Below are 26,984 nucleotides of genomic sequence, written 5' to 3' on the forward strand. Positions count from 1 at the left end.
CGTAGCTGCGCTGGACGCGGCGGAACAGCAGGAGGCTCAGACTGCTTTGGAAATCGCTTTCCGTGCGGCTGCAGGCCGCCCAAGGCGGCCCTTGGCCCCGGGTGCCACCTGCCGGGGTGCCGGGCGGGTTTCTCCAGCCTTTCTCAGCCCGGGCCGTTCAAAGGCGATCCCGAGGCACCAGCAGGGATGTCCCGGGCCGGGGACCTTGTCTAAGGGAGGGGAGGGAAACCCCAGAGCCACTCAAACCAGCCGCCAGGTGCCTCCTGCGGCCACGGCGCCAATTGTGTCAGGCGCAAGACACAGGCAACCTGGCCCCACCGCCGCCCGAGGCGGTGTCCGTCAGCGGCGGGCCGCGGGCGGAGCCGGACGGCTGCCCGGGGCCGTTCCCGGCCGCGGCGGGGCGGGGCCTGCGGCATAAAGCGGGGCTGAGCGGCCCTGTGCCGGCGTGCGCGTAGCTGCCGCGGGGCGCAGGCGGCGGCGCTGCGTGGCTCTCGCGAGAGCGCCGGGCGCGGACGGTGGGGCGGGAGGCGGCTCTCGCGAGACCGTGGCCCCGGACCCAACATGGCGGAAGGTGAGGGGGGAGGCCGGGCGAGTGGCCGGGCGGGGCCGCGGCCGCCGGGAGCGCCGCCGGCCGGAGCGTCTTCTTTGCTCGCAGGGGAGCGGGGGCAGCTGCAGTGGGGGGGCTCCCGCTGCTTCTCAGCGTGGCACCGGCCTGGTTCTGCCTGCGCTGGGTGGGGCAGTCCGCCCCCGAGACAGACCCGAAATGGCGGGAGGGGAGCTTTGCCGTGCTTGGGGCCGCCGGCGAACACCCTCAGGAGGTGCGGCTCGGGGTGCTGCTGGCTGCTGTGCCTCGTGGGGAGCCCCCGGGACATTCTGCTGGCTCCCTCGCGGCGATTTGGGCTCGGTCGGGCCCGGGGCTGCCGGGGTGAAAGCAGCCCAGCCGGCTCTGTCCGAGCGGCTGCGGGCGGCGGCTTGCGTTGGAGCGCGGAGGGGAGGCAGCGCTGCGGCCTCTCGGTCACTCGCAGCTGGGAGTCCTTTTGTCAGCCTTGACGGGGTCTGCAGAGGCTGCTCTGGTTTTGCTCGCGGGCTATTAGCTGCATCGTTTCACAAGTCATTTAATTGCGATAATGAAGTTTGGAAATGCATTTGGAGTTTTGCAGTCGTCCTCCTTTCTGCAAGGCAGAAGCTTCCTCTTTTTATTTCTGGAGGAAACTGATTCGGCAAACTGAGCTAAGATGCCCCAGCTTACACCTGAAGTGAAAGCTCTAACTCGGCGTTGCAAGCACAGCTTCAGCTCCTGAAGTGGAATTTTCTAACCATTTGTGGAAGAGTAACTAGGATGTAGCAGATGCTGATCTCCTGGCATGCTGTGGTCAAGCTGGTTAAGTAAATTCTTTGAGATGCTCTTAACGTTTGGCTTGCTGAATGCCACCGTTTGGTGTTCAGCTGAGCAGCCTCTTAGGCTTGCTTTTAAATGTTGTTGACCCGGTTCTGGTGGGCATTAGATGTCAAAGGTGTCATCAGGTGGTCACTTCCCCATTGAGGCCCTTGAGGCTCTGGTTAAGGGTCTTGTTCTGTAGAATGAACCTGCACCTGATGCAAGTCCTGTCTCTGTGCTTTCAAAGATGCCTCCATCATTCAAGTAGTTCTCTTACCTTTTGGCTAAAGAAAGCAGATGAGCAGTGAGTGTTCCTGTGTGCACAGGATGAACAAGCTGGTCCCTTGTGATGTCTGGGCTTAGGGGTTTATTTGTCCCTTAAAGTCCTTCTCTGCAGCAGAGTTGTTTTAGTTGAGAGCTGATGGTATTGGAGAGTCAGTTGAAAAGTGAAGGCTTGGGGAAGGGAGATTGGCAAGCTCTGGTTGCCTGCTCAGGAGCTGTGTGCCTTTTCTTATGGAAGTGCTGCCTGTCTACAGAAGTCCTGAATCAGGTTTGTTGCACTTGCCAGCTAAAAGATGGTTAACAGTTTTAAAGACAAGAACTGAGCTTATCTTTAATATCTGCAAAAGTTCTGTACCAGAGGGTGCTGGGCTATGTGCAGGCATGGGTTCAAGGTGGTGGATTAATGCTTGAGTCTAAAGCAGCACAGAATTATGGTGTGGCACTGCAGGGTGGTTGTCAGGGTAAACATCATAAGCCTGCAAAAATGTGGAGGAACACAAAAGCTTTGGGGAGAATCAGTGTGAAGTCTGGTAGGAAGGACCTAAGCTGAGGGGGTAAGAAAACAACGTGTTTGCCTGAAACATTTTACCCAGGTCTAGTTCACAATAAATAGAAGCTGAGCTAAGTTGCTTCTGAGGCTGGATCTGATGGGTAGCATGGGCAGTTCCATGGCTTCTGCTGGCCCTGCCCCTAGTTTTGAGTCTGTGCTGTCACCGCCTTGCCTGTTGCCTCCTTACTTGCCTATCTCTTTACTTTCAGCCCTCTGGCTGCTCTTGAGTACTGCTGTCTTCTGTAAGAGAAATGTCAGTCTTTTGTGAAGGCCTCTCTAAAGTCTTTGCTGTGGAAAGTGAGCTTCTGCCAGTTCATGACAGGCTGATCAGTCTGCCAGAAAGCTGTTTACAGACACTGCTTTTATTTTCTTCTCTATCTGTTAATGCTATCCCTGGAACATGGGCTCAGGAAGGAGTTCTGTTGTGTATGCTTCTGCTGAACCCAGGTGTCCTCCTCCTTGGACTGATTTTTAGCTGGTTTTATGGTACCATCCAGTGAGGCTGCCCTTGCAGTGTCTTAGAATCACAGAACTATTTGGGTTGGAAAAGCCCTTTCAGATTATTGTCTGGCCAGTGTCTGATTCTGCTAACCATGGCCCTCAGCACCACATCTCTGCCTCTTTGAAACCCCTTCAGGGTGGGGATTCAACCACCTCCCTGGGCAGCCTGTGCCAGTGATTGAGAACCCTTTCAGTGAAGAAGTTTCTTCTAATGTCCAACATAAACCTCCCCTCCTCCTAGTACTGGGAGTCTAACTTCCATTTGCATAATAACTGTGCTAGCCTAAGGGATCTGCTGAGTGTAACTGAGGAGCGAATCCCTGAAAGGTCTTTCCCACCTTCATGTTCTCAGTTTGATTGGAAGGTGCAGCCTTTTCTTAGGCTGATACATGTTACCAGCAGGACCAGGGCAGGGATTGTCCCCTGTACTCAGCTCTGGTGAAGCCACACCTTGAGCACTATGATCAGTTTTGGGGCCCTCACTACAATGACATTGAGGTGCTGAAGTGTGGCCAGAGAAGGGCAACGAGGCTGGTGAAGAGTCTGGAGAACAGGGCTGGGGAGGAGCAGCTGAGGGAGCTGGGGGTGCTGAGCCTGGAGAAGAGGAGGCTGAGGGAGACCTTGCTCTTGGCAGCTACCTGAGAGGAGGCTGTAGCTAGGAGGGGATTGGGCTCTGCTCCCAAGGAACAAGTGATAGGATGAGAGGAAATGGCTTCAAGTTGTGCTGGATGTGAGGAACAATTTCTTCACTGAAATAATGGGTAAGCTCTGGACTAGGCTATGCAGGGAAGTGGTGGGGTCCCCATTCCTGGAAGTGTTCAGAACATGTAGCTGAGGTGCTGGGGGTGGTGGTTCAGTGGTGCCCTGGCAGTGCTGGTCTTTTCTACCCTTACTTAGTCATTGTGTGCTGTGAGGTTCAGTCAGCGACTTCTGTTTCTTTGTAGTTGGATTTGCATGGCAGCTAAAAATCTGTGTATGGCCAGTGGTGGGTGTTCAGGGACTGGTGTTCATGCTCCTCAAAGCATCTTCCAGTGCTCACTCTTTGCTCTTACCAGTCTTTTGCAGCCTTTCCTGGGTCCACAGTGGCTACTGTGTGGTGATGCCTTGTCTGTGTGGTGCCTCTGGGGAGAGAGCTTTGTAGATTCCTCGAGAGGCCTTTAAAACCCAAATCCAGGGGAGAATGGTTGTGCTCTGGTCACTCAGGCCATCTGATGACACCTCTCATAGGAATCACTTGGGAAGGAGCTGTGGTCACGAGTCTGAGAACACCAAAACTGTGTGTCTCTTGAGATGGGAAGAAAGGCCAGTGTAGGATTTCACCCCTGGTTGAGGGTTGCTGTGGTGTTGATAGCATGCTTATGAAATGATGGCCATATAGTGCTGCCACTCAGCAAGGTTTGGGCAGGCTGGAGAGAGCTGGGCAGAGGGGAACCTCACGAGGTTCAACCAGACTAAGTGTAGGGTCCTGCCCTTGGGGAGGGCCAGCTGCCTGCACCAGGACAGATGAGAGGGGACCTGCTGGGAAGCAGCTCCAAGGAGAAGATCTCTGGAGGCCTGGTGGTCAATGAGCCCTTGTGGCCAAGGAAGCCAGTGGTATCCTGGAGTGCATTAAAAAGAATGTGACCAGCAGGGCGAGGAAAGTTCTCCTCCCCTCTGCGCTGCCTTGGTAAGACCACGTCTGGAGTCCTGGGTCCAGTCCTGGGCTCTGCGGTTCAAGAGAGTCAGGAGAGTGCTCAGCAGAGGCTGTGAGGATGATGAAGGGACTGGGACATCTGGTGAGGAAAGGCTGCAAGACCTGGGGCTGGTTAGCCTGGAGAAGAAAATAATGAGAGGAGATCTTATGGCCGGGTAGGCATCAGGAGGCGACTCGTTTCTGTTCAGTGGTGTCCCATGACAGGACAAGGGGCAGCGGAGACAAACTGGAACCCAGGAGGTTCCACCTCAAGAAGGAGAAACTTCTTTGGCGTGAGGGTGTTGGAGCCCTGGAACAGGCTGTCCAGAGAGGATGTGGAGGCTCCTCTGGAGATCTTCAGAACCCACCTGGGTGTGTTCCTGTGTGACCTGCCCTGGATGATCCTGCTCTGGCAGGGGGTTTGGACTTCTCTCCAGAGGTCCCTTCCAGCTCCTACATTCTGTGATTCTGTTTCAGTAGGATCAGGAAGGTTGATCCAGAGGAGATTGTGTCTGTTTACTGTTACAGGATGAAGCAAAGTAAAAGGCAGTTGAAGGAAGCTCACTGCCAAGCCTGCTGGGGTGGGGTTAGCTGAAGTGTGGGGTAGGGGAATTTCCCTCCTCTTCATCCATTACAATAGTAAAAGGTGAGGTGTTGTCTATCTGGAGCTAGGGAAGGGTGCCTTGGGGACCTGTGCTGCAGCAAGGCTGATGTCAGCTGTGCTGCTTCTCTCTGCTACAGAAGCAGGGAGAAGACCCTGGGGGTAGAGCTCAGTCTGTTTGTAGTAGGGACTTCCACTTAATAAATATTTGAGAGAAATTGTTCAGGGATGAATTCCTGCCTGCTGGGGAAGAATCTTTTGGGAGCTTCCCCATTAAAACCATTAGTTTCCAGATTTCTCCTTCCTGCCCCCTCATTTCAGGACTGGTTTTGGATTTGTAGCTGATGTGGAAAATCAGCTTGACCAGGGGGTGGGGGCTGCAGTTAAGCACAATGATAGCTACAGATGGGGCACTAGGGAGAAGCTCTTTACTCTGAGGGTGGTGGAACACTGGAATAGGATGCCCAGGGAGGTGGTGGAGTCCCCATCCTTGGAAACAGCCCAGGTTAGGCTTGATGGGGCTCTGAGCAACCTGCTCTAGTGGGGATGTTGCTGCTGACTGACCAGAGGGTGGACTAGGTGACCTCTAGAGGTTCCTTCCAACCCAGTGCATTCTATGACAGTTTGTGCAGCTGTTCCATAAACAAGTGCTCCAGAGTTGGGCTGTTCTGCAGCACCTCTATAGATGTTTCCTTCCAGCAGTGAAGTAGAGGTTTCATATAGGTGGCCTGGGTTGAGGTGGGTGACCATTTCATTGTGGCAGCAAACTAGCTTCTGCAGTGAATTGGAAATCCTTGGTCAGAGAGAATATTTGCAGGTGCTGTTTCTGTGCTGCTCCTGAGCTGAAGCAGCCACTGTGGACCCATCTCTGTGTGGTGATGCCTTGTCACTGTGGTGCCTCTGGGGTGGGAGCTTTGTAGGTTTTCAAGAGGCCTTTAAAACCCAGATCCTGGGGAGAATGGTCACTATGGTCACTCAAGGAGCTGCTCAGCTGATGGTGTGTGGAGCTCTAGACAGCTAGGTCACCTGAGATAGGTTTGGTGCATCAGGTACTGTTCTAATTCTCTTTTGTGGTTGGTGCTTCAGCTGGAAAGCCAAACAGCATCTTAACTGAAAAAAGTGGGTGAGAACCAGAGCTTGTCCTTTATGCCACCAGAATTCCAAAGCCATGGATATCTGTGGCTTTAGGGAACTAAAGGAATTCCTGAATGGACAGGGTTCAGGAGTTGTCAGTGGCTTTTGTCACTGTCCTCACGATTGTCAATGCCTTTGACCAGCAGTGCTGTGAAACAGATGGCTTCATGTTGGAGGTGAGGTGCACAAGTTGTGTGGAAGAGGAGAGACTCTTCCTGGAGCCTGGCTCCACGGTTACAGATGGGTGGTGTGCTGGTAGGGTTACCCTCAGATGCAAATCCACCATGTGCATGTTTCAACCTTGTTGTAACGCCCTGTGCCTCTGCAGAGGAGGTGGCCAAGCTGGAAAAGCACCTGCTGCTTCTCCGCCAGGAGTATGTGAAGCTGCAGAAGAAGCTGGTTGATACTGAGAGGAGATGCAATCTTCTGGCTGCTGAGGCCAACCAGGACAATGCCAGTGACACCTTCATCGCTCGGCTCCTGGCCATTGTAGCTGAGCTCTATCAACAAGAGCAGTACAGGTAAGGAATGCCCCTCTGCAGACAGGGTCGTGCAGGAGCCTCTGGCTTCACTGGCTGTTGTAGGTGCTGACCTTGGACAAAGGAAAATCCTTTCTCTGGTGTGCTTGGGATCCTTGACTGCAGTTAAAAGAGCATATTAAGGTCAGCTGGCATGCTGAATGCAATCCTTGGATCAGGAGCTCTGAGGGGGAGTGCAGCTCCGAGACTGATATCTGAGAGGTTTAAAGAAAGCTGACCATTTAAACTGCTCAGTGCTTACCTGTTGGGTTAATTATACAAAGCATCCTCTACCAACCCTGCTTCTGGAAGGATGTGGCCTGGAAACCAGTTCTATTCTGCTGGGTGTGAAACAGCTGGATGAAATTGCTCAGTTGTTTGTGACAGGTGTTGGTGACACATGGCACTTAGTACTATGAATCTAGTGGAGGATGTCCCTGCTCACTGCAGGGGGCTTGGGCTGGATGACCTTTGGAGGTCCTTTCCAAACCATTCTGTGATTCTATAAATGTCTTTGGACCTTAACACAAAATGAGGTTTAATTGTTGCTTTTCCATAGGCATGTTAAGGATCACCCTCAATGCTCCACACCCTTTAACTGGTTTAGTTCTGAGGCTACGGTGGCACTCATGTATTTGCAATGAAAGCAATGCCAGGATACTAAAGGAGTTCAATCAGATCAGGGGAAAATGCATAGTTTTGATGAACATTTCCTTCCCTTAACATCTCTTCCTGAGCCCCCTTGAGAAAAGGCTCTGTTCCTGGCAAGAACTTGTCGCATGCTGTGTAAAAGATTTGTTAGGTGGCACAAGCCAGAGAAGTGGAATTGCTTCATTTTGGGTTTTGAAGACATAGAAAAGTGGTCTAAAAGGACCTGCAATCCATAAAGTGAGCAAGGCAGCAAGTCCCAGCATGAATTTTCAGTGGTATCTGGGGCTTGTACTGTAGCTTAGTGATGCAGAAAATGCTCTGGGAAGTGCCCCTCCACTGGCAAACTGTGAGGTTTTGAGATCAACAGGGCAGGTCCTTTTTAATTAGAAAGGATCACCTGGTGTGAAAGGGCTTGGCTGAAACCTGTTCCTGACAGCTGGTCAACTGGGGACTCTTGGGGTCTGCCTTGTGCTCAGACTGCTGTCAGGCCTCCTTTGTGCTCTTGCTGGGCTTGCCTGGAACCATTGGTGCTTAGCTGACAGAATGGATAGAAGAGAATAAACCAGGTTGGAAGAGACCTTCAAGATCATCAAGTCCAACCTATCAACTAAACCATGGCACCAAGCACCCTATCAAGTCTCCTCCTAAACACCTCCAATGATGGTGACTCCGCCACCTCCCTGGGCAGCCCATCCCAATGGGCAGTCTCTCTCTCTGTGTACAATTGCTTCCTCACCTCCAGCCTAAACATCCCCTGGTGCAGCCTGAGACTGTGTCCTCTTGCTCTGGTGCTGGGTGCCTGGGAGAAGAGACCAACCCCCACCTGGCTACAACCTCCCTTCAGGGAGTTGTAGACAGCAAGAAGGTCTCCCCTGTGCCTCCTCTTCTGCAGGCTAAGCAACCCCAGCTCCCTCAGCCGCTCCTCACAGGGCTGTGCTCCAGGCCCCTTCCCAGCTTTGTTGACCTTCTCTGGACACCTTCCAGCAAGTCAACCTCCTTCCTAAACTGAGGGGCCCAGAACTGGACACAGGACTCCAGGTGTGGCCTAAGCAGTGCTGAGCACAGGTCACAATGACTTCCCTGCTCCTGCTGGCCACACTGTTCCTGAGGCAGTCCAGGATGCCATTGGCCTTCTTGGCCACCTGGGCACACTGCAGGCTCATATTCAGCCTACCATTGACCAGCACACACATGTCCCTTTCTGCCTGGCTGCTCTCAGCCACTCTGACCCCAGCCTGTAGCACTGCCTGGGGTTGCTGTGGCCAATGTCCAGAACCTGGCACTTGGATGTGTTCAGTCTCAGATGGACTCTGCCCATCTGTCCAGCCTGGCAAGGTCCCTCTGCAGAGCTCTCCTACCCTCTCACAGATCCACTTTTGCCCCCAGCTTGCTGTCATCTGCACGTTTACTGATGGTATGGACACTACAATATAAATAAGCCTTGAGATTATTGGTTTCTTCCTTCTCCTGCAATATTTCCCTTGCAATTTGTTAAAAAAATGGGTGAGTACCCCCCAACAACTCCAGCATTAGTGACTGCCTGCATTTCTCCCTAGCAGATCAGAACTGTGCCAACTGGCAACAGACTTAACCAGTTCAATGTGTTTAGCTCTCTGAAACAACTTGAACCTAACTGGCTACCAGGATATAGGCACTATGGAGATGCTGAATCTTTGTCTTCTAGCACAGGGAAGTCCCTGGCACACAGATGCATGTTTCCTCCTTTCCCTCTCTCCCCAGTGATCTGAAGATAAAGGTTGGGGACAGCCACATCAGTGCTCACAAGTTTGTCTTGGCGGCACGCAGTGATGCTTGGAGTCTGTCCAACCTGGCCACAACAGAGGAGCTGGATCTGTCAGGTCAGTTACTGCAGAGCAACATAATGCTGCGCTTGTCTGTAGGATGACCTCTGAAAGGGCCTGTTGGGAAAAGGTCATTTCTGTACCTTTCAGGCTACTGCTGTCCATAGGGAGAGGTGCTTAACATGTTGATTGTGAAGCTCTCGACCATGGCAGTGTGCTTGTGAGCTTGGTGTTAGTGCTAGTTCAATCCACAGCCCCTTTCTTTCTCTTCAGGAAGTGGAGGTTCATACCATTGGTCTGGTTGGAAAAAGCCTTTAAGGGCAAGTCCAACTATTCTTTAACTCAGCAAAGACTGGGGCTAAACCACATCCCTCAGCACCATACCTCTGCCTCTTGGAAACACCTGCAGGGATGGGGATCCAACCACTGCTCTGGGGACCCTGTTTCAGTGTTTGGGAACCCTTTTGAGTGAAGAATTTTCTCTAATGTCCAATCTAAACCTCCCTCGGTGCAACTTGAGGCTTTTTCCTCTTGTCCTATCACTTGTTTGGGTTGGAAAAGCCTTCCAGTATTGAGTCCAGCCCTCAACCCAACACCACCATGTCCCCAAGTGCCAAGGCCACAGGTTTCTTGAACACCTCCAGGCATGGGGACTCCACCACCTCCCTGGGCAGCCTGTTCCAACCCCTGAGCACTCTTGCAGCAAGAAATTTTTCCTCATCCCCCATCCTAACCCTCTCCTAGCACAATTTCAGGGCATTTCCTCTCCTTGTATCACCTGATCCTAGGGAAAAGAACCCAACCCCCACCTGGCTCCAGCCTCCTTTCAGGGAGTTGCAGAGAGCAGTGAGGTCTCCCCTCAGCCTTCTGTTCTCTAGACTAAACACATCCCTTAGCTGCTCCTCACCAGACCTGTTCTCCAAACCCCTCATCAGCTTTGTCCTCTGTATGCATTCCAGCCTCTCAATGTCCATAGGGTGAGGACCCTAAAAACTGAAACTAGTATTTGAGGTGTGGCCTCACCAGTGCTGAGTACAAGAGGATGATCCCTGCCCTGGTCCTGCTTGCCACACCATTGCTGCTATCTAAATATATTTACCTTGTTTTAACTTCCTGTGTCTTTGTGCTGTGCCTGGAACTCTCTGGCACTCTGAAAATAGTCTGGGGCAGCTCTTTATGTAAAGGAGACCTTTTGGGATTGCTGGTTCATTGTCTTATGTTTTCATTTTAAAACTCAAAGCTTAAGAGACTGTTTTCCTCGGTGAATGATGGTGGTATTTGTAATTACTCCAGTCTTGCCTTGTGGAGTAATTCTCATCTACATCCTTGGAAGCAGGGTTGTTGTTTACTTCTGACTAGGTGACAAAGGTCTCTGGTGCTTGGGCTTGTCTATCTCTGCTTGTGAGGTAGGCTTCTAGTTTTCTGGCATTTACAAACATCAGGCTGCTGGAGCAGGTCTGAAGGAGGCCCAGAAGATGGAGCACATTCTCTGTGGGGACAGGCTGAGAGAGCTGGGGCTGTTCAGCCTGGAGAAGAGAAGGCTCCAGGGAGACCTCAGAGCAGCCTTCCAGTACCTGAGGGGGCTCCAGGAGAGCTGGGGAGGGACTTGTGACAAGGGCTGGGAGTGACAGGAGAAGGGACAATGGCTTTGAGCTGGGAGAGGGGAGATTGAGACTGGAGATGAGGAATGAATTCTATGGAGTGAGGGTGGGGACACAGTGGAAGAGGTTGCCAGGTGGGTTTTGGATGTCCCCTCCCTGGAAGTGTTGAAGGCCAGGCTGGATGAGGCCTTGAGCAGCCTGTGCTGGTGGGAGGTGTCCTCACCCATGGTAGGGTGCTGGAAGTGGAGGCTCTTTAAGGTCCCTTCCAACTGAACCCATTCTGGGATTCTCTGAAACGGGACAGCAGCTGGCAGTCTGAAAGGGAATTTGTGCTTGTCACATGTAGTTCTGTTTCATAGCCCTGTGAGAGGGACCCCAGACCCTAAAGGGTCATTGCTGGCCCCTAACCATGCAGTATTTGTGTAGTGGGTACAATGAAGAGCTTCCTGCATTCTGTGCAGCGTTCAGGGGCAGAAAGGCTTCCTCCTTGCTGCCAGCATTGTTAGCTTCAACTTCTGACCAGTCTTGCCTCTTTTGATATTTGGTTTGCATTAAGCAGCAGAGTTCCAACAGGGCAGCTGTGAGTTTAACAGTCAGAGGAATAACAGCTCCTTGAACAGGTGATTGTTCTGAGTGTTTAATGAATGCCTCTTGCTCCCTGCAGCAGATGCTGACCCAGAGGTAACCATGGCAATGCTGCGGTGGATCTATACAGATGACCTAGAGCTAAGGGAAGATGATATCTTCTTGACACAGCTTATGAAACTAGCTAATAAATTTCAGCTCCATCTGCTTAGGGAAAGGTGAGTCTTGGGCATCACTGTTTCCTCCTGAGCTCTTCAGTCTTGTTTGACCAGAAATAAAATGAGAACTGCTGGTAGTGGGGTGAAACTCTGTGTTTTCAAAGTCTTTCCTAATGTTCAGTTTCCCAAAGCAAAATGAAGCCTTTCATTGCAGTTAAAAGCTGTAGGGAAAAACTGCTAAGGCTTGTTTGCTTTGCAGTTCCTCTCCCAAAATAATAACCCTAACTTGGCATGAAGAGGAAGTAGAGATCAGTGTATTAGTAACAAGCTCTGAAGAGCTGCAAGAAATTAAAGGCAGTGCTGGGAAGAGTGAATGGCAAGAGCTTGCAGGTGGAACACTTTTAACCTAAAGCTGTTCTTTTCATCTCTGTGGCAGCTTCCCTTCAGAAAGGTGCTTTGCTGTTTTGGGGAGATCACCATTCTAGTAGAGAATGGATTCTTATCTTGAATATTGAGAGAGAATCTGAATGCACGTGTTGAAACCTTCAGGTTTTGGACCACTTCAAAGCCCAGGATGCAGAATACTGTTTGATACAATCTTTTGCCCAAGGGGTGTCTGAGGCTGTAGCAGTACATCACAACCTGTGACTGAAGTGTGGCTTCACATGCCAAACTAAATGGCTGTCAATTCTTCTGTTCAAAGAAGGTGATCTCTGTAAGGTCAATGCTAAAACTGCCCTCAAGCTTTGTCTCAGCCTAAAACATTGTTGGACCTTGTGAACCTTCCTCAGCTGTTGGCTGGTCACGGCAGTCTAGTTCCAAGTCCATGTTGTTAGTAATCATTTGTCTTGGTGGGTAGCTGGACCTGGAGATGAGTATTTCCATTTTCTTGGTCTGAATATCACTGCTATGTATAACTCGTCTTGAGCTCCTTGAATTTCCTTCCCATAAACTCATAGCTCCACACCTGTATAGAGATCAGGTGGAGCTGCTTGTCCATTCTGGTTTGCCTTTCTCTAGCTTTGCCACAAGAGCTGCTTGTCTCCACAAGGGCTGTAGTGATTACAGCTTCCCTACTTCCTAACAGTGAGTGAACTGCAGTTGGCTCCTTAGGGAGAACCAGGATGTCTGTCTCCACTTGCAGGCTACTGCAGTGTGGTTGTCATGGGACCTTAGTTTAGATGGGCCGATGGGAGTCTGCTCTGCTAGAAGCTGTCTAACAGGGCTTTGATTGAAGTGTTTGTGCTGCTCAGCCTTTGTGGTAGTGAGAAGTTCAATTCTCCCCCCACACACAAACCACAGCTAACTCAGTTGGAGAAGCAAATGGCAAAGGCTGTATTTTTACAAGCAGACTGAAATGCACTGAATATATACAAAATATACAGTACTGAGAAAAACAGACAAGAAAGAAGGTAACACAAACTCCCTCTGGCTCCTCCCCAAAACCCCTTCTCCCCCTTCCTCCCTTCTTCCCAAAAAGGATTAAAGAGACAAAATGGATATTAAGGGAAATTCTGTTAGTTCAAAGCAGATGTTAAGGGGGAAATAAAAGTTCGTTTCTTATCTCATTAGTCCAAGGTCAGCACTGCCAAGAACAGAAGAAAGAAAAACTGCACAGCACAGAAACAGCCAAACAGACTGAACTGAAACTAAAATCCTTAAAGTTACATTCCTACTGATCTACCAATGAAATTTGTTTAGAATTACCTTTGTATTCCTTTTTACACCAAAACATTCAGCTAGAGAATTCTGTGGCTGTCTCTTCCTTAAAGGAACAGCCTAAAACTGTCACAGCCTTACAGCCGAGCAAGGCCAAACTGTTTTCTGCTTGCATCTAGGAAGAGGAGTATCTAGATACCTGTTATAGCATGGGGAGTGATGCCAGTGATTCCCCGATTACTAAGCTGTGGCTTTGCTGTTTTGACAGGTGTGAGAAAGGAGTCATGTCTCTAGTCAATGTCAGGAACTGCATTCGCTTCTACCAGACTGCTGAGGAGCTGAATGCTGGCACCCTGCTCAACTACTGTGCTGAGATCATTGCCAGTCACTGGGTAAGTACAGCCAGAAGGCAGCAGAAGGAGAAATGTTTGTGGAGTACAGGAACAGCACTCAGTAGGATTTTAACTTGCTGTACTGTGTAACCTCAGGAGCATCTCAGTGTGCTTGCATTGAACAATTCCAGCTGGGATGGGATTGCCTGGATCCCTAACTTCCTGGGACTGAAGTGACCTGTTTTGCTGACCCTTGGGTGTTTTTAAGTAGCACCAGTGTTGAGAGCTGCCATCTCCCTGTCCCCTGGCACGAGTCAAGGAGCTGCTTCTGAGACAGGAGGGATTTTTCCCTTCCCATCCATCTCAGTTTTGGACTCTCTGGTATTTGGTGTTCTCCACAGTAATTCAGAATTATATGTTGGAAACAAAGCATGTTGAATGCTCCTTCTCAAAGAACTTCCTGTTGGCTTGGGAGGTTTTGTCTGTCTGGGTGTGAATGTCTTGCCTATAGCCTGAGGAGTTGTGGTCATTGGAAATAATTTACTGTGAAAAGCTCCTGAATGTGAGCTGAAGGACTGCATCTAATGAGCAAGAGGGCTGCTTATCAGCTCTGAGTCGTTGAAGTTCCTCTGTAATTGGTCTCTATCTACACAGATCACAAATCCCATGCCTGATCTTACCTCTAAAACAAACCCCAAAAACCTATGGAAGCCAGGGAAGAGTTTATCCTCTGTCCTGGAGAGAGTAGCAAGGAATCCTGTAACTAACTTGGACATTTCACTCTGATCTGTTACTTTGAGTAAAGCTTTGATTAACTGAGTAATGGATTAGCTTTTAAAATGAGACTTGTCCACAGCAGACTGAGGTGAGGATTTAGGTTATTCTAAATGGAATCAGAGTTAGGGGTTGGAAGGGACCTCTGGAGATTGAGTCCAACCCTGCTGCCAGGGCAGGTTACACAGGAGCACATCCAGGTGGGTCTTGAAAGTCTCCAAAGGAGGAGACTCCACATCCTCTCTGGGCAGCCTGATCCAGGGCTCCAGGATCCTCCAATAAAAAGTTTCTCCTGATCTTGAGGTGGAACCTCCTGGGTTCCAGCCTGTCCCTGTTGTTCCTTGTCTTGTCACTGGGCACCACCAAAGAGAGCCTGGCCCCTTCCTCCTGACCCCCACCCCTTGATATTTAGTCATTGATAAGGTCCCCTCTCAGCCTTCTGTTCTCCAGACTAACCAGCCTCAGGTCTCAGCCTTTCTTCACAGCAGAGATGTTCCAGTCCCTTCATCATCCTCATAGCTCTCTTGGACTCTCTCCAGAAGACCCCTGTGCTGCTTGAAGTAGGCATTCAGAACTGGACACAGTATTCCAGGTGTGGTCTCACCAGGGCAGAGTATAGGAGCAGGAGAACCATTTTCATGTTCTAGATGTGTATGTTTCTTTGGCTAATGGCACAGAGCGGGGAGTGCTTTGATCTGTGGGTATACAAAGTCTTGTACCTGAACTTGCAGGTCTTTACTGCTTTTGGTTCGCTTTACTGCTTTTGGTTCTTCCTTTTGACACTGCTCTACCTCAAAATGCATTTTAGTCAAATAAGTGCTAACCTCAACCTGAAGGCTTTGTACTTTAAGCTTTTGTTGTACTGTTACTCAGTTTTTTCAGAGCTCTGTGGAATTGTCAGTCTTCTAGAGTGGCAGGTGCTGTTGTCAGAAAACTCCAGCCTGTGATTTGAGTCTAGGTAGAGGAGGAGTTTAGAGACTAGATGTTGATCTGCTGCAACACGAGAGTTCTGGTTAGAAAACATGTCTGTCATCCAGTCCAAGCACCAACCCAACACCATGACCATGAAACCATGTCCTGAAGTGCCCTGTCCACACCTCCAGCAGTGTCTGGTAGGATGCTGATTTTTCCATCTGTAGACAAAACAAAATGTTTCTGATTGTGACACTGCGATGTAAGGTGTGAAACTTGCTGAATGTTCCTTCCTGCTTTTTTGAAGGCTCTCTTGGACTGTTCCTGCTTGCTGTGGTGTTATGAAAAGGCAGCTTTCCACTAACCTGGTGTTGTGGACTTGATTGCAGTGTGCAGTGTCTTGTTTATAGATAGGAGAGGAGTGTTCCTTACCCCTTTCTGATTGCTTCCAGGATGACTTGCGTAAAGAAGACTTCAGCAGCATGAGTGCTCAGTTATTGTACAAGATGTTCAAGTCCAAGACAGAATATCCTCTGCACAAGGCTATTAAAGTTGAGAGAGAAGATGTGGTCTTTCTGTATCTCATTGAAATGGACTCACAGGTAGGGTGAAACTGACTCAACCTAGCCTCTAGAATTTGGTGTTTCAAATAACAAGTTTAGCTCCCAGGCTGAGCCTTGCTACTGATTTTTGTCACTGATCCTTACTTGTTTGTCACTTCTGGGTATGTAATGGAGACCTCTCTGTAGAGATCTAATTAAAAAATGATTTATAACACCTTTAAAACATCTTGTATGCAACAGATCATCATAGAATCACACAATGGTTTGGGTTGGAAGGGATCATCCAGTTCCAACCCTCCCACTAGCTCAGGTTGCTCAAGGCCTCATCCAGCCTGGCCTTGAACACTTCCAGGGAGGGGGCATCCACTGCCTCCCTTGTCAATGTGTTCCAGTGTCTCCCCACCCTTACTGTCAAAAATTTCTTCCTCATCTCTAGTCTCAATCTCCCCTCTTCCAGCTCAAAGCTGGAAAAAACTCCAACCCCTCATGTTGCTCTGCACATTTAAAGCTGGCTGCTGTAACAGTGACTTTTCTGCTTCATGGCTGTTCAGTGAGCACAGTTTCTTTGAACAAAAGCTTTTCCTCTTCTGCTGGCTGTTTGAAATAACAGGTCTGTGCTGCTGGGATGAGTGCTCTAAACCAGCAAATATGCTCCCCAGCCAGGGAGTAGGAAGAATTATCAAGAATTACTTAATTAGTCCTTTTGATTGCCTCAGATTCAATTGGCAGCTGGGACTGTAGCAGCAGTTAGCATCACAGAATGGTTTGGGTTGGAAGAGACCTCCAAAGGTCATCCAGTCCAACCCCCGCTGTGGTCAGCAGGGACATCCTCCACTAGATCAGGTTGCTCAGAGCCTTTTGTTTGGCCTGACTCTGAACATGTCCAGGGATGGAGCCTCAACCACCTCCCTGGGCAACCTGTTAGAGTATTCACCACTCTCATAGTAACAGAAGTTGTTCCTAGCATCCAATCTAAATCTGCATTGCTCTCATTTCAAACCACTGCCTCTTGTCCTGTCCCTGCAGCCCTTTGCAAATTGTCCCTCTGCAGCCTTCTTGTAGCCCCTTCAGCTACTAGAAGGCTGCTCTTAAGACTCCCTGGAGTCTTCTCCCGGCTGAATACCCTCAGCTCCCTCAGTCTGTCTTTGCAGGAGAGGTGCTCCAGACCCCTGATCATCCTTAGGTGCTAATCCAGTTAGGATTTAAGGTATATTAAAGGAATAATTGAGTAATTCTTTGTAGTGCTGTGTCAAACAAGCCCACACAGAATATACTGGGCTTGCTTCCTGGGGGTAAAACAAGCCTTGCCAACATCACTCCTTTTTGCTCACTGGATGGCCCTCTGGGAACACTTGCATGTGGTGGTGCTGGTCTTCTGATTGCTTTCCTGGGTAAGGTGCAACACGTTGCACTTTGAATTTGAGCTGAAGGTCTAGTAATGGAGTAGTTGGAACAGGCTGGTTAGCATTGACCTCTAATGTCAATTGGCTGAATTTGTCTTGTAGCTTCCTGGGAAGCTGAATGAATTGGATCACAATGGAGATCTTGCTTTGGATCTAGCCCTTGCCCAAAGATTGGAGGGTATTGCAACCACGTTGGTCAACCACAAGGCTGATGTAGACAGGGCAGACAAGAGAGGCTGGAGTCTGTTACATAAAGCCATCCAGAGGGGTAAGTAAATGGGATGTGAAGCCTTGTTAGCTTGCAGTGGTTCCCAGTGGGGAATGTATCCCACGCTCTGTTGCTGTGTCACTTCACAGCTGGCACTTCAGGTAGAAAATTGCTGTCAAGGATATTGTCTTAAAAAAACAAACAAACAACCAAAAAAACCCCAAACCACAGAAAACCAAACAATCTTAATCTCATTTGAGATAAGTGAACACAGCTTTCTCTGCATGGCATCCAGAAGCAGTCCCATAGTGTCTGCTGCAGGAAGAAGCATAAGGAGACACTGGGAGTATTCGCTCTTGATTCGCTCAGTGTCTTTCTGACATGGCTCAGTTAAGCATGGCAACCCAGTCATGAAGATGAAGCCTTTTGCTAGCCCTGGTGTGGTAGTTTAGCCCACAATCCACCCCTTCTAAATAATTTCATTGGCTGTTAGTACTGTCCATCTAATCTAGAACAATATCTACCATTCTTAAGTAAAGTTCACAGTCTCTTCTGGCTGTTCTCAGATGTAGATGATTCAGAAGTCCAAGAAAACCAGGAAATAAAGCAGAAAACAGTTTGTCTCTCCACAGAAGAAGCCAAGAAAAGGAGCAGGGGCTCTCAGGGTTCATGCACTGTAGGTTCCTCATGGATTCTTCCTTTGGGTGTGATGAGGAATCTGTACAACACTCTGAAATTAAACTCTCTCAGCTAAAGTTGAATTTCTTTGTGGAACACACTGAATTTCTCCATTCTCTTGCACTACCCCATAAGTGTGACCAGGACCTTCAGCAGAAACCACCCCTCGGACAGGTTTAGCCTTGCCTGAGGGAGAAAATACCCCAACAGTTTTACCTAACATTCTTTTCTCTAACAACAGGAACTCTATCACCTTCTACTTTCTGTAGCAGATCTGAGTGTGCAGCTCCAGCTCCATTCACTGAACCTCTACTATCTACCAGCCAGGTTGCTGGTGCTAGATATTTCTGCCAGAGTGGTCTTCAGCAAACCATTGTAGTGTTCAATCTCCCCTGCAGCTGGTGCATAGCAGGGGATGTGGAATAGCCACTCCATGCCTGCTCTGTGGCCCAGTTCTTCACAAGATTGTTTTTGAAGTGAGTTCCATTGTCTCACTCAATCCTCTCTGGAGTTCTGTGTCTCCACAAGATTGGTCTCTCCAGACCAAGAATGGTGGTGTGTGCAGTTGCATGAGGTACAGGATAAGTTTCCAACCATCCAGTGTTTGCCTCTACCATAGTCAGCACATATTGCTTACGAGAACAAGGTAGAGTGATGTAGTCAGTCTGCCAGGCCTCACCACACTTGGACCATACCACAAGGGCTTAATTCGCTTTGCCTGCTTAATAGCAGCACAAGTGTCACAGTCATGGATGACTTGTGTGATAGCATCCATGGCAATGTCTATGGATCAGTCAGGAGCCCACTGGTAGGTTGCATCTCTGCCTTGATGTCCTGACGAATCGTGAGCCCAGCGAGCTCAGAACATCTCACCTCGGTGTTTCCAGTCGAGATCAAGATCAGAGTCCTTGTCTACTTGAGAAACTCCTGCAGCTAGATCTGCCTGATGGTTGTGTTGCTGTTCCTCAGTAGCTCTGCTCTTAGGCATGTGAGCATCAATGTGTCTCACCTTCACTGGAATTCTCTCGACTCGATCAGCAATGTCTTGCCACAGGTCGGCTGCCCAGATGGGTTTTCCTTTCCTCTGCCATCCATTCTTTTTCCAGTTCTTTAGCCAACCCCATAGAGCATTGGCTACCATCCATGAGTCGGTGTAGAGATAGAGCTTTGGCCATCTCTCACGTTCAGCCACGTCGAGAGCTAGCTGGACAGCTTTTACCTCAGCAAACTGACTGGACTCTCCTTCTCCATCCTTCGCCTCTGCAACTCGGCGTGTTGGACTCCACACGGCAGACTTCCACCTTCGCTTGTTCCCGACCAGCCGACAGGAACCGTCTGTGAACAAAGCATACTTCTTCTCATCAGAAAGGTCATTGTAAGGAGGAGCTTCCTCAGCACGAGTTCCTCTCTCCTCTGGAGGTTTAGCACAGTTGGTATCTTCAGGCCAACTTGAGATCACCTCCACCAGACCAGGTCTTTCAAGATTTCCCATTCAAGCTCTCTGTGTTATCAGAGCCATCCACTTGGACCAGGTGGAATCTGTGGCATGATGTGGTGTGGAACCTTTGCCTTTGAACATCCAATTCAAAACTGGCAATCTGGGAGCTAAGAGAAGTTGTGATTCAGTTCCAATCACTTCAGAAGCTGCTTTTACTCCTTCATAGGCAGCTAGAATCTTTTTCTCTGTTGGAGTATAATTAGCCTCTGAACCTCTGTAACCTCAACTCCAGAAGCCAAGAGGTCATCCACGTGTCTCACCTGGAGCTCTTTGCCACAAGCACCAGGTTGGACCATTGTCACCTGCAGCCGTGTACAAAATGTTCTTAATGTCTGGACCATCTCGGACAGGTCCCAGTCCCACTGCTTGAACTACCTCTTGCTTTATCTGGTCAAAGGCTGCTTGCTGTTCAGGTCCCCGGTGGAAACTGTTCCTCTTTCGAGTCACATCATACAGAGGTTTCACAATCTGACTGTATCCAGGAATGTGCAGTCTCCCCAACCCCACTGTACCCAAGAAACGTAGAGTTTCTTGCTTGCTCATGGGATTGGCCATGGTAGAGACTGTTTAGCACATCCACTGGAATGTGTCGGTGTCCATCCTGCCACTGCACCCCCAGAAACTGGATCTCTGTGGTAGGTCCTTGTCTCTCTTGATGGCAAAACCTGCATTCAGGAGAATGTCAATGATTTTGTTACCTTTCTTGAAGACTTCCTCAGCAGTTTCACCCCAGAGGATGATATCATCGATGAACTGGATGTGTTCTGGAGCACCACCTTCCTCCAGAGCATCATGGATTACTGCATGACAGATGCTGGAGCTGTGGATCCAGCCCACTGGCAATCTGTTGAAAGTGTATTGGATTCCTCTCCAGGTGATAGCAAACTGAGGCCTGCATTCCTCTGCTATGGGAATAGAGAAGAATGCATTAGCAATGTCTATGGTAGCATACCATTTGGCCTCTTTGGATTCCCGCTCATATTGGAGTTCCATCAGCTTACTTTTAAAGGCATAGCCTGAAACTGTCACACCTGGGCTGGATGCAGGGCTTCTTTATGCCTATGGTTAACAGCAAGGGTCCTTGCTGCTGGAGAACAGCTTGAAGGAAGGAAACACTGACTGGAAGATGAATATGCAGAGGTGCTTCTGTGCTGGTCTGATTACCTTCAAAGCTCTGCTGTGTAGTGTAGTTACCAGTGTGGATCCTGTGTTGCCACCACAGGGTTATCTTGAGCTGTTCTCCCTCTTAGCATGGAAAATGCATCTTAGAACTGGAGCACAGCAGGACCTGGTTGCCATGGCCACAGTACTCTGACAGCTTTGGAGCAGCAGTGTCTTGGCCTGTGGCCAAAGCCAGGTAGCAGTCCGTAGTGAACACTTCGTGCTGGTAGTTGCCTGCAGTGGTATCTCTGGCACCCCTGTTTCATAATGCGGGCACCACAGGACCCTTGCCTGTAAGTGGACCTCAGGGGTACTGTAATGCTGCAAATGCAGAGCTTTATTGTTTCTAGGCTCTCAGAACTCATTTAAGTTTTGTCAGCTCAAAGTGCTGCTCCCGAGTTCTTCCTTTAATCTTCTTCGTATCTGACCAGGGTAATGCTGATGTCTGATCTAAGTGTGAAACCTTCAGCATAGGTCAGTGATATGATGGCTGCAGCTCTGTTAAGCACTAGAGGGACTGTAGTGGTCTGCTCTTCCTGTTTAATCCTGGTACTTGTCCTCAAGTTCTAATGTCTGCTTTCAGACTGAGCTGGAGCTCTGAGTGGATGCTTGCTTCTCAATAACCTAAGCTGCAGTGAACTCCTCACTGTATCTGTCACATCTTCTGCAAGTGCAGCTAAAGCAGAGTGTCTGAACTTGCCACAGGATTCTTGTTCCTTATGATCACTGGAGACTGGGGGAATGCAGTGGAAGTCAGAAAAACCATAGACTAGTTGTGGTGGGAAAAGCCCTCTAAGATACCCAGTCCAACCATCAACCCAACACCACCATGGCCACTAAACCACGTCCCCAAGTGCATTGGCCCCACATTTCTTGAACACCTCTGGTGTTGAGGACTCCCACCCCCCTGGGCAACCTAAATGTTCTTTTGCTGGCAGAGAGAATCCAGTAGTCTTCATTACTTCACCAGGCAAACAACCTCCTTTGCGCTCTCATGTTCAGGACAAACACCCTGTCAGCATCTGTTCAAAGCTTTGGTGTCAGGGAATTCATGTTACCCTCAAGTCACTTTCTGCATCTTGGTGTTTCAAGTCTAAGGTTTTATGTACTGAACTGAGTCTAAATTCTTATTTGTGAGAAACTCTTGGGAATGCTGGGGGGGGGGGGGGGTCCTCCTTGGTGTACTCCTTACCTGTGGTCCTAAACATCTAAGAGCAAAGGCTATGTTAGTATTTGGTTGTGCCAAGACTGAACAGATAATGACTAACTTCAGCTACACACCTTTGACTGCTGCCTTGAAATGGTACCTCTTGTTCAAAACCTACTTGTGTTTAGTCTCATACTTTGTCCAGTTGTGCCTTAAAGTGACTTTCTCCTGATGGAGGAGCTAGTGAGCTTGGCATCACTGTAACAAATGGCTGTGAACTTGAGTCCCTTTCTGCAGGGAGCTGTTAGGAGATGTTTTAATCCTGATTTTGCAGCAAAATGTTCAAGTTACCTGTGACTAGTCTAAGAGCAGGCACTTGGAATGATTGTGTGGCTTGGAGGAAAACAGTGTGTGTCCACTTTCTGGACTTGTATGCATAGGGTGTATGAAACATAGGTGCATAAATAACCTCCTTTTGTTTTATGAAAGGAGATAAATTTGCTGCCAGCTTTCTCGTTAAAAACGGTGCGCGTGTGAATGCTGCTACCTTGGGAGACCAGGAGACTCCTCTGCACCTTGTGGCATCCTACAGCCCCAAGAAGCATTTACCAGATGTCATGGGAGAGATGGCACAGTTAGCAGAGTCCCTCCTTCAGGCAGGAGCCAATCCAAACATGCAGGACAGCAAAGGAAGGTAAACACTGGGTGAAGTCCGGCCTGCTGCCAGCTGAACTGCAGATCCTACTGCAGTGATCAGATGCAGCCTGCTGAGAACCTGCTCAGGCCTGTCAGCAAGGCATGGCTGATACTGGAAGCAGGAGAGAAATTCTTCAATCCAGTTGCAGACTTGTGGGTGGGTCTGAAGCAGAAAGCTGCACAGCCTGGGTGGTACCCTGTCCTCACCAGTGAGACAGCCCAGCTGGAGCTGTGAGCTGTGCTGGAGCACATGGCACACAGCTTGCCTTCATGGAATCACTGACCACAGAGTGAACTGATTAAGACCATAAATGGCTCCTGCAAGGTTCTGAGGTGTGGGGCCCCAAAATTGCTTTCCAGGTTGGGTAGAGCCGGCCAAGAAGCACAGCTGTTTGGGGGTGTGCGGGGAGAGGGGGTGGTGCTGGCGGGTGGGTGCCTGTGGGGGGGAAGTGGGGGCTGTGCTAGTGGGCGGGTGCCTGCTTGGGGGGGAAGGGGGGGCTGTGCTAGTGGGCGGGTGCCTGCTTGGGGGGGAAGGGGGGGCTGTGCTAGTGGGCGGGTGCCTGCTTGGGGGGGAAGTGGGGGCTGTGCTAGTGGGCGGGTGCCTGCTTGGGGGGGGAAGTGGGGGCTGTGCTAGTGGGTGGGTGCCTGCTTGGGGGGGAAGGGGGGGCTGTGCTAGTGGGCGGGTGCCTGCTTGGGGGGGGAAGTGGGGGCTGTGCTAGTGGGCGGGTGCCTGCTTGGGGGGGGAAGGGGGGGCTGTGCTAGTGGGCGGGTGCCTGCTTGGGGGGGAAGTGGGGGCTGTGCTAGTGGGCGGGTGCTGCGGGGCTCGGCGGGGTGTGATGCTGGAAGGATTGGAATCAAGCCCACTGAAGGGTTTGCTCTGTCTTTCACGATGTGCGTGTGCTCCCTTCCTGACAGAGAGATGGTGACCCTGTAAGCCTGTTGGGGTGTGTTGGTGGCCGTGGAGCAAGACTCAATTACTCATATAACCACTTTGCTTCAATGACAGGACCCCGCTGCATGTATCCATTGTGGTCAGGAATGAACCTGTCTTCAGTCAGCTTCTGCAGTGCAAACAGTAAGTCTCACTTCAATGCTAAGTATCCAGGGGTTACCTTCTGCAGTGGAGATAGGGAAACTGCTGTAACAGCTGTTCTCTACCTCCTTGCCTAGAGATAGCAAAGACAAAGCAATAGGCTTGGGATGCAGAAGTTCAGAAGCTTTGCATATCTTCAGATGCCACAGCAGTGCTAGGAGCCAAGGAAATTTTTTGTTCTCCTGGAAAGAGGAAGAAAAAAAAAAAGTCACTGGGATGTGCTGCCCAGGGAGGTGGTGGAGTCACCGTCCCTGGAGGTGTTCAAGAGGGGATTGGACGTGGCACTTGGTGCCATGGTCTAGTCATGAGGTCTGTGGAGACAGGTTGGACTCGATGATCCTCGAGGTCTCTTCCAACCTTGGCGATACTGTGAAACTGCATTGCTGTTTTTCAGAGAGAGCTGAGTGAAATACAGCACTAACTTCAGTTATTGGAGCCAAATAAGACATTTCAGATGTCTGAATATCTTTTGACTTCAGCTTGGGTTCTGTTTCGAACTAATACAGGTAGCTTCTTAGGCTGAGGCAGCAGAACACTTCATTTTACTCAGTTTTTTTGCAGCTGAATTTGAACGAACTGTGTGCAAGGATTGCCAGGAGAGGTTTTGCTTCTTTGTTGCTGGTACAGTACAGTTACTTCCAGGGCACTGCTTCTCTTGGGGGTGATGAACTGAACTCTAGCAGTGACTCAAAGGTGCCTTGCTTGTTTCAGAACCTTCACAAATTTTCTGAAGTAACTGGAGCTGCAGCAGGCTGCTTGGCAAGCAAAGCTTGTCAGTGAGCTACCAGAGAAACTTGTACAGCCGCTCAGACACTTGAAACTTAAGCTGCACTGGGGAACCATGTTTTAAGGTATAAAGTAGGGAACATCAACTCTTATTTTTAGACTAGACTTGGAGCTGAAGGATCATGAAGGAAGCACAGCTCTGTGGCTGGCAGTTCAGTATATCACCATGTCATCAGACCAGTCTGTGAACCCCTTTGAAGATGCCCCTGTCATAAATGGGACCTCCTTTGATGAGAACAGCTTTGCAGCAAGGCTGATCCAACGAGGCAGCAATACAGATGCTCCAGATACAGTGACAGGTAAAGCAGAGGTTTGTGTTTCTGTGGGGGTGGAAGGCTCGGAAGTGAATTGCTTAACGCTCGTGGCTCTGAGGAGCTGAAGGAGGTTACAGCAGCATTTGCTGCCTAAGAAATGTTAGGTGGTAAGCAGCTTTACCTAGGTCTGGAACAATGTCAGTTCCAAGCTGAGTGTGATAGCAGGAAGTGTCAGAAAATCCAGACTCCTTGTCAGGTCCCAGTGTTCTCTTTACAGTTTCAATATGTGTAATTGCTGAATGGTAGCCCAGTGTGGCAAAGGGACTATCAGCAGGGAAGATTTTCTTTGTGGGCTTTACAGCTGAGTATTGTGAAGTAGTGGGGGAAGTTCTAGCACTGGCTAGTATCTGAGTGTGGCTAGGGCAGCACTGTAATGGTGTTCATGGTTCTTCTCTAGGAAACTGCTTGCTTCAGAGGGCAGCTGGTGCAGGAAATGAGGCAGCTTCTCTCTTCCTAGCAACTCATGGAGCAAGAGTCAACCACCAAAACAAATGGGTAAAAGCAGAAACTTCTAGACTAGAGTCTGAAAGTTCCCTTCTGTCTCTTCAGAAAGAAGATAGCAGAGGTTTCTTGTTGCTAATGGTAACTTAGAGCAGGGAACACCTGCTGAAGCTTTCGTCTCTTCAGATGTTTGCTGGTGATCAGACAACTGCTGCATAACCCTGGCACTGTTCTTGCAGCACCACCAGTTGTTAACATGCTTTTAACACTTCCCTTAGTGCCTGATGTCATAAAGTCCTTACTGTAGGTTAAATCATGCAGTTTGGAAGTCTGTTGTAGGTTAAGGACTGGAAGTCTTAACCATAGAGTTGAAAGCTCCTCTAAGGGACTAGATGGGCACAGAAAACTGTAATCATTTATTATTTTATCTCATAAGCCCTGCATCAGTTCAGCCCTTTCTGCCTCTCTTTCCCTTCCCAGCATGGATCTTTTATCTCCTGCGGTGTCAGGGAGGTCTCCAGCCTGGTTCAGCCTTGCCAAAGCTGGTTTGGTAGCTGCGCCATTTGGCTTAGCTTTTAGGGGTCAGGTAGAGTGGTGGGAGGCCTGGGGGAGGCTGTGAAGCCTGGTTTGTTGGAAGGTTTTTGGCTCAATGAGATTGTTGTAAGCTGAAATGTGAATTTGGGTGTTTACAAACATTTATACAAATGCCAAATACTATTTCCATGTAAATTGCCTAATCTGTGAGGAGTGTTCTTATTTTATTCCTTTGGGGAGGAGTGAAATATCTTACTGTCCACTCTACAACCTAAACTAAGACAGTGTCCTAAGGTGCTTCAGCTACTAGGAATTAAGATCTTCAATCCATTTTTTGTGGGCATAGTAGTTTAGAAGTTGCTGCTGTTCATGTTTCGAGCTGTTAACCCAGTGTCCTGTTTGTTCAAGGGGGAAACACCACTGCACACAGCCTGCAGGCGTGGCCTGGCAAACCTGACAGCAGAACTTCTGCAGCAAGGAGCCAATCCCAACATCCAGACAGCAGAAGCAGCTCTTGGGCAGAAGGACACATCTTCTCCAATAGCAGAGAATGTTTACCTGCAAACTCCCCTCCACATGGCTATTGCTTACAACCACCCAGATGTGGTCACGGTCATCCTGGAGCAGAAAGGTGGGGTTCCCCTGGTTCACCCTGCATGGAAGTGGGTTGGTGTCAAGATGGTGTCTAAGCTCTATTGTGTTAAACTGCTAATAGAATTATAGAATGGTTTGGATTGGAAGGAACCTTAAAGATGATTGAGTTCCAGACCCTGTCATGGCTCAGGTTGCTCAAGGCCTCATCTAACCTGGTCTTGAGCGCCTCCAGGCAGGAGGCATCCACAACCTCCCTGGGCAAGCTGTTCCAGTGTCTCCCCACTCTTACTGTCAAGAATTTCTTCCTCATCTCCAATCTCAATTTCTCTTCTTCTGTTCACTTACAGAAGTTCCTCCCCAGCTTTCTTCTAGCCCCCTTCAGTTACTGGAAGACTCAAAGGTCTCCCATGAATAATGAAACTTCTTTTCCTGTACACATTAAGTAGAGCAATTAAGAACCCTGACTAAACATAGTCTTGAACTCCAATTACCTGCTTGGTAAGGGTAGAAATTAATTTGCCCATGATCTGGCTAAGTTGTCTACTGTAGATAACAGGTATGAATACTCAGCCCTAGGCTGCTTTCTAGCTTTGCAACAGATCTTTGTCTCTCCCAGTCTAAGCACTCACTTCAGGTAAATACTGGAATCAAGTAAGGATAAAGGTACTTTGCTCTGCCTCCCTCTCCTCTAGTAAGAACATTTTGTAGAGTTGAGACTCAAGTACTGATGATTTATTAAATGCTGTAAGTTCAACCTT

General features: G+C 49.4%; 1 protein-coding gene across 1 annotated transcript in view; it reads left to right on the top strand.

Annotated features, from left to right (window-relative positions):
• The first annotated feature begins 542 nt into the window (after positions 1-542).
• Positions 543-26,984, top strand: part of ANKFY1 (ankyrin repeat and FYVE domain containing 1) — a 40,014-nt gene continuing 13,572 nt past the window's right edge. Inside the window, exons 1-12 of the mRNA XM_054166153.1 lie at positions 543-571; positions 6,447-6,639; positions 9,028-9,146; positions 11,358-11,493; positions 13,361-13,484; positions 15,563-15,712; positions 17,179-17,344; positions 22,258-22,462; positions 23,471-23,539; positions 24,443-24,642; positions 25,055-25,152; positions 26,041-26,263. Of these exons, the coding sequence (XP_054022128.1) occupies positions 562-571; positions 6,447-6,639; positions 9,028-9,146; positions 11,358-11,493; positions 13,361-13,484; positions 15,563-15,712; positions 17,179-17,344; positions 22,258-22,462; positions 23,471-23,539; positions 24,443-24,642; positions 25,055-25,152; positions 26,041-26,263 (1,693 nt within the window). The 5' untranslated portion in view covers positions 543-561. The remainder of the gene's footprint in view (positions 572-6,446; positions 6,640-9,027; positions 9,147-11,357; positions 11,494-13,360; positions 13,485-15,562; positions 15,713-17,178; positions 17,345-22,257; positions 22,463-23,470; positions 23,540-24,442; positions 24,643-25,054; positions 25,153-26,040; positions 26,264-26,984) is intronic.

The sequence above is a fragment of the Dryobates pubescens genome, chromosome 13 (assembly GCF_014839835.1).
Source record: "Dryobates pubescens isolate bDryPub1 chromosome 13, bDryPub1.pri, whole genome shotgun sequence".
NCBI classification, from domain to species: Eukaryota; Metazoa; Chordata; class Aves; order Piciformes; family Picidae; genus Dryobates; species Dryobates pubescens.